Below are 12,619 nucleotides of genomic sequence, written 5' to 3'. Positions count from 1 at the left end.
TGGAATCTTCTTGTAGTTTGGATCCATTGCTCCGTGTCCGCTTCTCTGGAGCAGCGGAAAACAACCTTTCTCCCTCCTCCATGTGACATCCCTTCATATATTTGAACATGGCTATCATATCACCCCTTAACCTCCTCTTCTTCAGGCTAAACATGCCCAGCTCCCTTAGCCGTTCCTCATAAGGCATCGTTTCCAGGCCTTTGACCATTTTGGTTGCCCTCCTCTGGACACGTTCCAGTTTGTCAGTGTCCTTCTTGAACTGTGGTGCCCAGAACTGGACACAGTACTCCAGGTGAGGTCTGACCAGAGCAGAATACAGTGGCACTATTACTTCCCTTGATCTAGATGCTATACTCCTATTGATGCAGCCCAGAATTGCATTGGCTTTTTTAGCTGCCGCGTCACACTGTTGGCTCATGTCAAGTTTGTGGTCAACCAAGACTCCTAGATCCTTTTCACATGTACTGCTCTCAAGCCAGGTGTCACCCATCTTGTATTTGTGCCTCTCATTTTTTTTGCCCAAGTGCAATATTTTACATTTCTCCCTGTTAAAATTCATCTTGTTTGTTTTGGCCCAGTTCTCTAATCTGTCAAGGTCGTTTTGAAGTGTGATCCTGTCGTCTGGGGTGTTAGCCACCCCTCCCAGTTTGGTGTCATCTGCAAATTTGATCAGGGTGCCCTTTCTTGCATAGACCCTAAAGTCTATGCAAGAAACGTTCACTCAGTGCTGGATGGGATTGAGAGCCAGCATGAAAACTGGGAATACAATCCTAAACTGAAATGTATGAGGCCAGTTGTGTATTTGCATTGTTTAATTTACTGAGTATATAACAACACTTGCACACTCCGCCATGGGTAATGGTGTTCATGTTCTCTTTCTTTTTAAATATTTGTATTTTATTCAGTTTTCATAAAACATACAACACATAAACAACCATAACCAACTGAAGTACTATTGGATACAACATTGTGATGTATAATATCTGGTTGATTTAATTCTGTGTGTCCCTCCAGAGAAATCCATGAGTCGAAGGTGGCTCTATTGGGGGATCTGCTGTATTAACATTAGAAATGAAACAAAGTACTCCATTCCAAAATTGTCAGCATGTCCTCTTGCCTCCTTTATTTGGCCACTTAATTTCTCTGCCAGAACAATTTGTCAGAAATCTAGTATACCATATGCTAGTATACCACCTGTGTAGGGTTAAACCAAGTTTATTCTTCCAGTGTAAGCAAAGTTGCCAAGCAGTCACCATTAAAAAGTCACCATGTCTTTATTTGGTAAGACTGTGTATGCTCAGGCATTCATTCATTTCGTTTTATATATGGCTTCTGGTGATTTTATCCAGGTTGCAGATCGGAGCTTTAACCGGATGTCTTGCTACAGTGAGCCCACCAGTGATATGTCAAGCCCCTGTGGAAGCCCTCGACCGTCCAATAAAAAGGTAGTCTGCCACATAATGCAACACCAGTCACCGATGAGGTCTGCAAGCACACCAGTTTTGGCAATAAATATTCCTGTGAAGAAAAAGGAAGGTGTGGAGGATGAACCCTTTGCAAGGAGGGTTGTATCGGGCAGACAGATGAACCATTCCGCAGAGATTCAGGTGATCAGTAACTGAACACCTAAGCCAATCATCTTTGGATAAATTAATTTAAGGGTCCATTTGGACCAGAATAGTAGCATATGAAATTAAAAAAATTAATAAAACCAATGTGTTTATAAAATTACTCTTAAACAAGTGACCACTGTAACAGAGTGGTTTTTTATTAAAAAAAAAAACCTTCTTGGAAATATACTCAATCACCTTTCTCCAGTGCAGCAGAAAAAGAGTGAAAGGCAAATGATAAAATTACTGAAGTTATTAGCAGATCACCCTGGGGGGCTGCGGGGAGAGTGGCTACGAATGGCAGGAAGCCCAGTGTTCAAGGGAGGCAACGTATGGCCAGGCAAATCAAAAGAATGAGCCCATTTTGGTGTCCAAGCCTAAATGCCCAAGTGCATTCAGCCAGCCAGAATGTTCAGCCACATTTGAAATACAGTGGTGCCTCGCAAGACGAAAAGAATCCGTTCCGTGAGTCTCTTCGTCTAGCGGTTTCTTCGTCTTGCGAAGCAAGCCCATTAGCGGATTAGCGCTATTAGCGGTTTAGCGGCTATTAGCGGCTATTAAAGGCTTAAGGGATTAGCGGATTAGCTGCTAAAAGGTTATTAGCAGCTTAGTGCCTTAGAAAAAGGGGGTGGGGAGCGAAAAAAACCCCCAGGAATCGCAAGGCATTTTCGTCTTGCGAAGCAAGCCCATAGCAAATTCGTACTGCGAAGCACCTCCAAAACGGAAAACCCTTTCGTCTAGCGGGTTTTCCGTCTTGCGAGGCATTCGTCTTGCGAGGCACCACTGTATATTATTCAAAAAATGATGCCTACATTGATTTCAGCATTGCTTTAAATAATGCTAGTGGCTCCCATATTGTTTTCATGTGACATTCTCCTTGTGCATATATATTTTTATGGAATTAAACATTTAGAATGGTGTCTCGATTCCATTGAATTTGTAGGCCAGCGTGGCTGCACAGTAGCCATTTTACCTTCACAAGGTCTCTGGCAGATTGAGCAATATGTACCTAATATTATTGTAATACCTCCAAATTATTTTGGCCTTCAATAAATGAACTTTATATTTAATATATTTATATCTATGCATTTTGTTTTGTTGGCATTGTTAATTCATTTTACCCGAGATGTTAATGATCACCACTGTCCTGTTTTCCTTCATGCTGTTCTGTTTCAAATTTGCTACTTAGGTTGCAGCTACCTGCTTTTTCATCTACCTGTTATCTGTTTTCATTAATCTTAGTCTATGCATGCGTGTGTGCACTAATCAAAAAAGGCTCTCATTTTAGATTCCCCCCTCTGAGAGCAGTGGTGTCGCAATGGGGGGGGCGGTGTGCCCCAGGTTCCATGTCTGCGGAGGTGACAATAAGTCACCCCCGGGGGCTCGCAGCGGCGCGAGCAGCCATCGCATCGCCGCAACCACATGTGGAGGATCCTCCGTTCGCGGCTACAGCCGCGAGCAGAGGATCCTGGTGCTGGCGGCAAACCACTAAGTACAACACATGCGTGCGATGCAGTTCACAGCCTCCGTTCACGTCTGTAGCGGTGATGGAGGGATCCCGACACCGTCCGCTGGAGCGGCGGTGGCAGCAAACCACTGTACAGCACATGTGCGGCATCACTACGTACGGCGCATGCGTCGTACGTAGCAACGCTGCACATGCGCCCTATGTAGTGACGCCCGCCCTGGGTGTCACAACACCTTCCTTCGCCCCTGTCTGAGTTATGTTGAGTTGAGGTCCAATGTTGAAAACCAGATTATCCTGTTTTTGTTTTGTTTTTAATATACTGTGCAGCACTTCCACGAAGAGTTAGCACTTCAAATGGTAGTCAGCACTGGCATCGTGAGAGAATCTGTCTTCAAGTATGCCTGGTTCTTCTTCGAATTGTTGGTAAGATTTTATAATGGTGCTTTGTTTTCAGTAACCAGGCAAGTTCAGTGCATTCTCATTGTTGGAGGTTTTGAAGAGGCCCAATTGAAGGAAGGTGGAGAATGCTTTAATCCTAGCATGGTTCCTTGGCCCTTGCAGCTATCGAGCCTTTCTCTGTAATCATATGAAAGTGTGAATTATGGGCAACCTATAAATGATAACAGCTTAGTCAGGGAAGGAGCTGTGGTGAGGGAATAGCTTTCAAGGAATCAGGACCGTTTCTCCAACAGCATAGTAGAGAGTTCTTTAGGCTCTGCTTAAACTCTGGGTCACCGATAAGCCTGTGAGGATTTGACTGCCAGTGAAAGGGAGGAAAACTGACTCAGCTGAGCTGATCACTTACACAGCAAGAAACAAAAGGAGATAAATTTAAACATGATGCCAAGTGTGTGTGGTTCATTTTTAAAGCAAAACTCTGTGTCTAGTGTTACATTTTAATATGGAAACCATTCACCATGTTTGCACGCCAGGATTTTGTGGGCCAGATGTATGCCACACCAGAAGATGCTTGCCTGATGGAGCAGAGCCGCAACACTAGCTTCCTGGCAGTTGTGTCACTGCAGGGGAGGCCAGGACTAATATGGTGCACCAGTGAAGTCAACTTAGCAATGCCGCTGGTGCGCCCACACAGCCCCAACCTCCCTTTCCTCCTCTCACTCAGTAACCCACTGCCATTGCAGTTCTGTCTCACTCGGCAAGCCTCTCATGTGCAGGCAAAGGCAGAAGTACAAATATAGGCCAATGTGAACATGACACCAGTTGCATGAATCCCTCCACTGATGTCTTTGTGATTTTTTATTTTATTTTAAAAAACCACCAGTATTATATTTAAATCAAGCCAGGGAGTTTGTGTATTATTGCATTATATGCAGGAATTCTGGAAATTTGGGTATTGATTCTGAGTTGATGTTTGAATACTTGACATTCCTTGCAAAGATTTTTGGTACAGATTTTAGAGGTTTTTGTCTCAGGTTTCAGGGAATGCTAGAAAAGCTTGAGGAGGGTTTCTTAAAGGGCTCCAGAATATGCTGAATTTCTCAAGTCCCCAGTTTGGCCCCATTTTAAAGCCACACATTTATTAAACAGTGCCTATTCTTTTAAAGATCAAGAGCATGGCTCAGTATGTTGATAACATGAACAAACAGGACACGCCCCGCCGAAGTAGATTTTCCAATCGCTTCAAGGATGACATCACCACTATAGTGAATGTGGTCACCTCAGAGATTGCAGCACTTTTAGTCAAACCTCAGAAGGTAATTTTCTCCCATTAATCAGCTTCATTGGATGACTACTGGCTCTAGTATTATAAAAGGCAGAGCAATTGAAAAACTTCCCTTTATCTGCTTTCTCTACTCTATCGATAAGACAGAAAGACATTCTGAAATTTGGTAGAAATGATTTGAACACCAATAAATTGCATTCCAAGGTATTTGTTTTGTGAATAACTTTTGAATATGTTCCCCCCAACTATTATACTCTGATTTGTGTTCTTTCATACTGCTATGTGAGCAGACCAACAAAGGTATTTTAAAATATATTCATTTTCTTACATTTACATCCTGCTTTTCTTCTGTCATGAAACCCAAGGTGGTATCTCAGGTGCTGGGCAGACCTACTTGGCTGTAGTAAGATGGTGGCTTCATGTGTCTTCAGAACATACCATGGGACCTACCGTATTTTTCGCACCATAGGGCACACCGGACCATAGGGCGCACCCAGTTTTTAGGGGGGGAAATCAAGAAAAAAAATATTTCCCCCCCCCCAGCCCCAAAGAGCAGCGTACAGGCTGCGCACAACCTCTCCCTGCCGGAGGAGGGAGGAAGCCAAGGCAGAGAGCAGGATGGATCCCGCTCGCTGTTTTGGCTTCCTCTTTAGCCCAGCGCAACCTCTCCTTGCCAGGAGACGCTGCGCAGGGCTAAAGAATCCATAGCCCCGTGCAGCCTCTCCTTGCCGGAGGGGTTGCGCGCGGCTATGGAGGAAGCCAAGGCAGAGAGCGGGATGGATCCCGCTCGCTGTTTTGGCTTCCCCTTTAGCCCCGTGCAGCCTCTCCTTGCCGGGAGAGGCTGCGCAGGGCTTTCCTGGCTTTACTGGGAGGTGGGGGGATTCCCTCACCTCTCCCAAAAGCCCGCAGAAGCCACGCAACCCCTTTAAAGAGATTGCGGCTTCTCCTGGCTTTCCTGGGAAGTGGGGGAATTCCCCCACCTCCCGCAAAACCGGCAGAAGCCGCGCACACTTTAAAAGGGCTGCACGGCTTCTCCTGGCTTTCCTGGGAGGTGGGGGAATTCCCTCACCTCTCGCAAAAGCCTGCTTTAGCCCCGCGCGCGCTCTCCCGACTGGAGAGGTGGCGCACAGCTAAAGAGGCTCCTGCCATAGCCGCGTGTCACCTCTCCAGCCGGGAGAGGGTCGCGGGGGGCTGCTTTAGCCCCGTGCGCACTCTCCCGACTGGAGAGGTGACGCACGGCTATAGAGGCTCCTGCCATAGGCGCACGTCACCTCTCCAGCCGGGAGAGGGTCGCGGGGCTATAGCGTCTTCGCTCCATAGGACGCACACACATTTCCCCTTCATTTTTGAAGGGGAAAAAGTGCGTCCTATAGAGCGAAAAATACGGTAATCATTAAACATAAATGGCATTTACATGTGCTCTGGCTTCTGTCAGTGTCCCGTTGCACCAGAAGTGGTTTATTCCTGCTGGCCAAGTGACCCGGAAAGCTGTCTGTGGACAAACGCCGACTCTCTTGGCCTGAAGCGAGAGGAGTGCCACACCCCATGGTCGCCTTTGACTGGATTTAACTGTCCCGGGGTCCTTTACCTTTACCTTTTTCACCATGGGAACTAATTATTATATAAGGCAGCCAGGTTAAGAACTTTCTATTCTTGCAGGCTTCAAAAAATGTAACAGCAACAAATTTGATATGGTCTTATACAGACTTTCTGCATAATTAGTTTTCCAAAAGAGCCCTAAAGTGGTAAAGGTCCAGGGCTTCAAAATATTTTTTTATTTTATGATGATTTTGAAATTTGAATTTTATAAGACACCAGGATTAATTTTATTGAAGGGTAGATAATAAATTATATAAAGATTACAAAACCCATGGATTTTATAACACCATTGAGATTTATTACTTCAGAGGTGGCCCAATGCATTTTACTACCTCAGGTTGAATAGAAAATGACATTTTCCTCACCACCCACACCTTCACAGGTCAAGGTTCATTGTACTCAAGGCTGGCTTATTATTTTGACATGAGGCAGAAAATCAGACAAGTGCTTCTCTCTGGCAGTAAAAGAAAAATAGTAGTATGTTAAACAAGGAACAAATACTCCCCATTGATGACTTTCAAACTCATCCTCACACTGCTTAATGCTAAGGCTGGCCAATGCCTTCTATTAAAATCAGTCAAGCTTTAGATTGTCAAACAGGTTTTTGCACTTTGTGTTGTCATGATTATCATGATATTATCAGTATTATCATGATTAATTCAATGCAGAATGAGCCTTAAATGACACATTGCCATTTTCATTTCCAAATGCTAATATTAAGTTTCTTCCATGCCTGTAAAAGTGGTTGTTTCTGGGCTATTAGCTGCATGGCACTCATGTTACGTGGCTTTCCAGGTGCTTGACAAACTTGCGTGGCTGGTCAAGAGGGCACTCACCTAAACAATGACCTGAAAAGTCCTCTGGTTATTTTATAGGTTTCCCCCTTCAAAATATGTGTAAAAAGAAAGCTAATTTTAAGTGTAGTAACATATTTTAATTGTTATTTTAAAGGAAAGTGAACAAGCAGAAAAGATCAACATTAGCCTAGCATTTTTCCTGTATGATCTTCTATCTCTCATGGATCGTGGATTTGTCTTTAACCTCATCAAACACTACTGCAATCAGGTAGGCCTGACTGAAACCTCCACCAGAACATGGAGCACCATCCAAGGAAGCCCCACCATGTTCAGTAGGAAGAGTGTGCCCTCCCTAGTGGGCCTAGATGGCAACCTTAGCTTCAGTTCATTCCTTCATATAATTAACTTCTGTTTTAATTATACGGCTGGGACAGTTCCAGCTAATAAGCCCTATTAGCTTATTAGAGCAGGAGAATCAGTTCCTCGAACGCAATGCAACATCACAGTCATCTTGCACATGCGATGCTGATTCGTTTGGCAGAAGGCTTCTTGTTAGGCCTCCTGGTCAAAAAGCCATCTGTGAAGAGAGGTGGGGTGTCTGAACAATCCGGGGGGCTTCTGGACTAGTATACAAACCCATGAGGACTGTGTTATGAGGCCATGGTCTTCCTGAATGTCTGAATCAACTTTTAGTCCAGTGGGGTGGTGTCAAGCAGAGAGCAGCTCCTGCCAGAATCTGTTAGGAGACGAGTCTTTTCCCCCACTCTGACACTGATAGAGCTTAGTTCTTAGACCTTTGTCATTGAGCCACATACTCTATACACCAGGGGTCAGCAAACTTTTTCAGCAGGGGGGCCACTCCACTGTCCCTCAGACCTTGTGGGGGGGCCGGACTATATTTTTTTGGGGGGTGGGAATGAACGAATTTTTTGGGGGGGGTGGGAATGAACGAATTCCTATGCCCCACAAATAATCCAGAGATGCATTTTAAATAAAAGCACACATTCTACACATGTAAAAACACACTGATTCCCAGACAGTCCATGGGCCGGAATTAGAAGGCAATTGGGCTGGATCCGGCCCCCAGGCCTTAGTTTGCCTACCCATGGTATACACGGATGGTAGTCTTATACTCAGACTTTTGGCTTGGGCAGTTTGTCTGCTTGGACGAAGAAAACCTTAACAACTTGGAGAGCAATCGGCCAAAAAAAGCTCAAGAACCTGCTGCCGCTGCCACTGATGGCTATCTCAGGCTGAGCTCCTCCGGTGGCAGGGCCTTGCAAGCCTCTCTCCCAGTAGCTGTTACTGTTTGTTCTGCTGCTGCAGCCGTGGCAGCAGTGAAGCGCTCAGCCTCACCATTCAAGCATCAGGCAGCAGCAGTAGCAGGTGAAGGAGTAAAAAACAACTCACAGAAAAATCTGGCACCAGCCCAAGCACTGCTGCTGTTGCTGCTGCCGCTCTCTTTTGTCTTTCCAGACAAATTTGCTAAAGCATTGCATTAGTGGAAAGTCGGTCAAGTGATAAAACATTATTGCTAGCAAAGAACATCAAACCATTAGATTCTAATAGATGGAAACTTACAAGATGCAAGTATTAAAAGGAGCAGTTTACAGTATTTGATGCTCCTTCATTATTTTCATTAAACAAAAAGTGATGCTAAAGTGAGGCAGGGAATTTCTTTCTGTTTATACAATTATTCACTCTAGTCATGTTTTCCTTTGTAATTTTTTTTCAGTTGTCAAATAAACTTAATACTCTTCCAACACTGATTTCCATGAGGCTGGAGTTTCTCCAAATTCTCTGCAGTCATGAACATTACCTCAATTTGAATCTCTTCTTTATGACTTCAGGATCTGCTCCAACATCTCCCTCTCCTTCTCTGTCATCTCAGGTAAGTACCCACTCCTATAGTTTGCTATGTGTGATGAAAGTATGAGTAAACATCTACTGGGTAGTGTTATGAATTTGGGGTGTTAAGCTGTGTGCTAGACTCTTCTAATTCCTGGATCTAGCAAGTGTTAGAATTTAACCAAGGATTCTAATTCTTGGAATAGCCAGGGTAATCTCCTGGTAAGCTTATAGCCTGGGTGATAGCCTGGGATCCATTAAGGGAGGGTTGGTGCAAGATGGCAGATGGGGGCGGCACCTCCCTTAGCAGATAAGGTCAGAGTTTGGAGTAGAGTTAGTAGTGATATGACCTAGAAGTAAAGCAGCAAACTGAAGAAATAGTCTGTTTGAATCCAAGGCTTGAGCTATGGGAGAAACAAGACCCTTTTGGGGTGTTAATGTTGTGAGCCATCATAGGCCATCATAGCCATCATAGGTATATGTGTGTAAATAAACCATATATCATAAAGACACCACAGTCGCCACCGTGCCCCATTTCCAAAGGAAACACGAACCCTGGGTGAATGCCTGAAAGCCCTGGAATCTCACACTGCTTGGTGATTGGGGTGGCAGGCAATACTATAATGGTAAACAGATGGTCAGCTTGTTGTTTTTATTGGTTCATTCTTAGCAGAAATGGCTCAATTGGTGAAGCCACAGCTCTACATTTCTGTTCATGTAGTCACTGCCACATACCAGGAGAGGGAGAGATGGTGGAGAGGTTTGGAGCTGCTCAGGTGTTCTGGCAGGAGCACCAGATTTTAAATTTTTTGGACATCATGTGGGGAAAATGGCTACTGGGTACAACTTTCGTACTGTAGCCTTTTCAGGCTTTGCCTTCGGGTGGGAAGAGCATTGCGCCCGGGAAGGGAAGTGGGAGTCAAACAGACACTCAAGGGTTGATTTCAGAGAAAGAGCTTTATTGCTGGTAGAAGGAGCAAGCGTGATAATTCACAAGCTTAGCACAAGTTTTACAGCCATTGCACAGAGTATATATTCCCTCCAGTTCCCTCCCCTTTCTCCCCCTCCTCAGGAGCCCTGCCTCATGAGTTTTCCTGAGCATAAACAGAAACTCATGTCTTGGGACTCCTGGCACCCTTCCCAGGAAAAATGGGGTTGAGAAGCCTGTGTGTCAGCGTGTCCGAAATTTGTTGCAACTGGGTGAGACAAGACTCAGTTCTCATGCCTGCTTCTGCTTGGCATTGACAGTGCCATTCATTAGCTTTGAAGCTTTCTTGTACTGATAAAAATAACGTTTTGCTTATGTCGCAGCATCTTGTGAGAAAGCAGAGAAAAGCTGAAGCTGTGGATTTTAGAAGAGAGAAAGGGGAAATTTGGTTTTGAGGCCTGCGGTGACTTCGGGCCTAGGTGGGGTCACCTGTCCTCACCTCCTTCATTACAATCCATAGCTGTGATAGAAAAAAATTAATGAAACAAAGTTGTTCATCTTAAAATTTAAAATAATATTGGTTATTATAGGTTTGTTTTTTTCTGAAAGTGCAGATTTGTTTTTTGTTTTGTGGTATTTAAAATTATGAAAATTGAAGACTGGAGTATATTTACGCAGCGTTTAAAGCATAATTGTAATCAATTAACAAATCTAGCAGTATTGTAAAAAGTCTTGTAATGTTTACAATTAGTACCTTTTTACTTTTATTTAAAGATTGAGCTAAATTTAAAAAGAAAGTGTAGATTCAAAAAATGTATAAATGCGAGGATATATTTTGAAAGCCATGGCTGGGATGGAGGGAAGTTGCTAAGCTTCCCTCCATCAAATGAGCAAAAAATTAATAGAAGAAATAATTTGATTGTATTTGAATATATAAAATGGAAATGCAATGAAATATTTTTTAAGAATTACGAAAAATGGCTATATTGTGAAATAATAATAAAAAATCGGTCAGAAACTTTAAATGCCGACAAGTAAGGTAATAAAACCTAGCAAGAGAAAGATTAAAAGAATTTAAAATCATGCATTATATTCAATTATGCAACATTACATGATCCCCAATTTGTTTTTCAGAATATTATTGCATACAAAGACATGTCTGTCTTGTGGGGGGGGGGGATGATGTTTGCATGCCATCTTGAAATAATAGATGCATGGAGACTTTTTAACATTTATGTTAAATATATTGAGGCGCAATTCACAATGATGCAGTTTTATGACGGCAGATGTCATAAATAAGGACAATTAAACTAAAGTAAAAAATTACCATAACAGATTATGCTATTATCACAGCTGATTATGTTACAAGTTCAATGCTCCTCAGTTTCTTTGCTGTAGCCTCGGTATCACCTGTAAGTTTTTCATTTCTTCTTCCATCAAGTATGATCATTTTTGGTACTTTGGAATGATATCGGAGATTAATCAAGATGAGGGAGATGTTTTGGTTAAGTTTATTCACCCAAATGGACCTTCACCTTCATTCTACTGGCCTAACTGTGACGATTCTTGTGCAATACCATTTCCTCATATTCTTGGTATTGTACAACGCCCCCCCCCCCGACAATACCTGGCGGAAGATACTTCTTTCCCAACGAGTGTATGGTTCTCTCCTTTTGTAGTGATTAGACTAGACCAAAACCAGGCCTCAGATTTTGTGCTGCCCTACAGCCAAGTAAACTGAGCTTCCATGGGTAGATAGTCTTAAGATCCCCTAGGTCTCCATAACAACAACAACAACAACAACAACTTTATTATTTGTACCTTGCCCATCTGATAGGGTTGCCCTAGCTACTCTGGCCCTTTGCTTGGTTCCCTGTTCAGCAGGGTTAGAAATAGGAAAGTAGCTATTCAAGGCAAATCTTTCTGCTAAGTAAGGACACCATCTCCTTTTACATTTAAGAATGACTTACAAAGTGAACTTACTGAAGTCAGCAGTGCCTTCTGCTAGAATTGCATGATTTAATACTGCAGCTGGCTACCAGCTGAACAATTCTGGTCTCCTTGCAGAACTTCTGCCAGCTTGGGGCATGCCTGCACGACAGCTAAAAGATGTAGTCCCTGCTTTCTGCAGTATTAGCTAATACGGATTGTTGTGTGATGATCCATTGCCTCCCTGTACAGTCATACCTCTTGTTGCGTTCGCTTCAGGTTGCAGCTTTTCAGGTTGCAAGCACAGCAAACCCAGAAGTGTATACTTCCGGGTTTCGCCGCACACGCAGAAGCATTCTGCACGCTTCGCACGTGCGCGGAAGAGCTCTATCACGCTCCACACTTGTGCAGAAGCACCGATCTAGTTGCAGACTTTTCGGGGTGCGAATGGCACCCCGGAACGGATCGTGTCCGCAACTAGAGCCAGGGCTTTTTCGGGCGTGGCTCCGATCTGGTGGAACACTCTGTCACAAGAGACCAGGGCCCTGCGGGACTTGACATCTTTCCGCAGGGCCTGCAAGACAGAACTGTTCCACCAGGCCTTTGGCCAGGGCACAGCCTGACTCCCTCCCTCGGCAATCTTCGCGGAGCTCTGGCCCAATGGTTGCCAGTGGCTTGAATTAATTAATTTTATAATGAATGATTTTAGAGTGTGGTTTGTGCTGTACTTTTGTACTGTTTTATTGTTGTTAGCCG

The 12,619-nt window shown here is 43.9% G+C and overlaps 1 protein-coding gene across 1 annotated transcript in view; it reads left to right on the top strand.

Annotated features, from left to right (window-relative positions):
* The window catches only part of DOCK8 (dedicator of cytokinesis 8), a gene marked incomplete at its 3' end in the record, with an annotated part of 126,172 nt that overhangs the window by 72,711 nt on the left and 40,842 nt on the right, over positions 1–12,619 (top strand). Inside the window, exons 22-26 of the mRNA XM_083404612.1 lie at positions 1,350–1,445; positions 3,406–3,501; positions 4,644–4,793; positions 7,313–7,426; positions 8,894–9,049. Coding sequence (XP_083260738.1) covers positions 1,350–1,445; positions 3,406–3,501; positions 4,644–4,793; positions 7,313–7,426; positions 8,894–9,049 — 612 coding nt within the window. The remainder of the gene's footprint in view (positions 1–1,349; positions 1,446–3,405; positions 3,502–4,643; positions 4,794–7,312; positions 7,427–8,893; positions 9,050–12,619) is intronic.

Source organism: Podarcis tiliguerta (assembly GCF_965153285.1).
Source record: "Podarcis tiliguerta genome assembly, chromosome: 11".
In the NCBI taxonomy this organism is placed as follows: Eukaryota; Metazoa; Chordata; class Lepidosauria; order Squamata; family Lacertidae; genus Podarcis; species Podarcis tiliguerta.
This window is presented reverse-complemented; position numbering and strand designations above follow the sequence as displayed.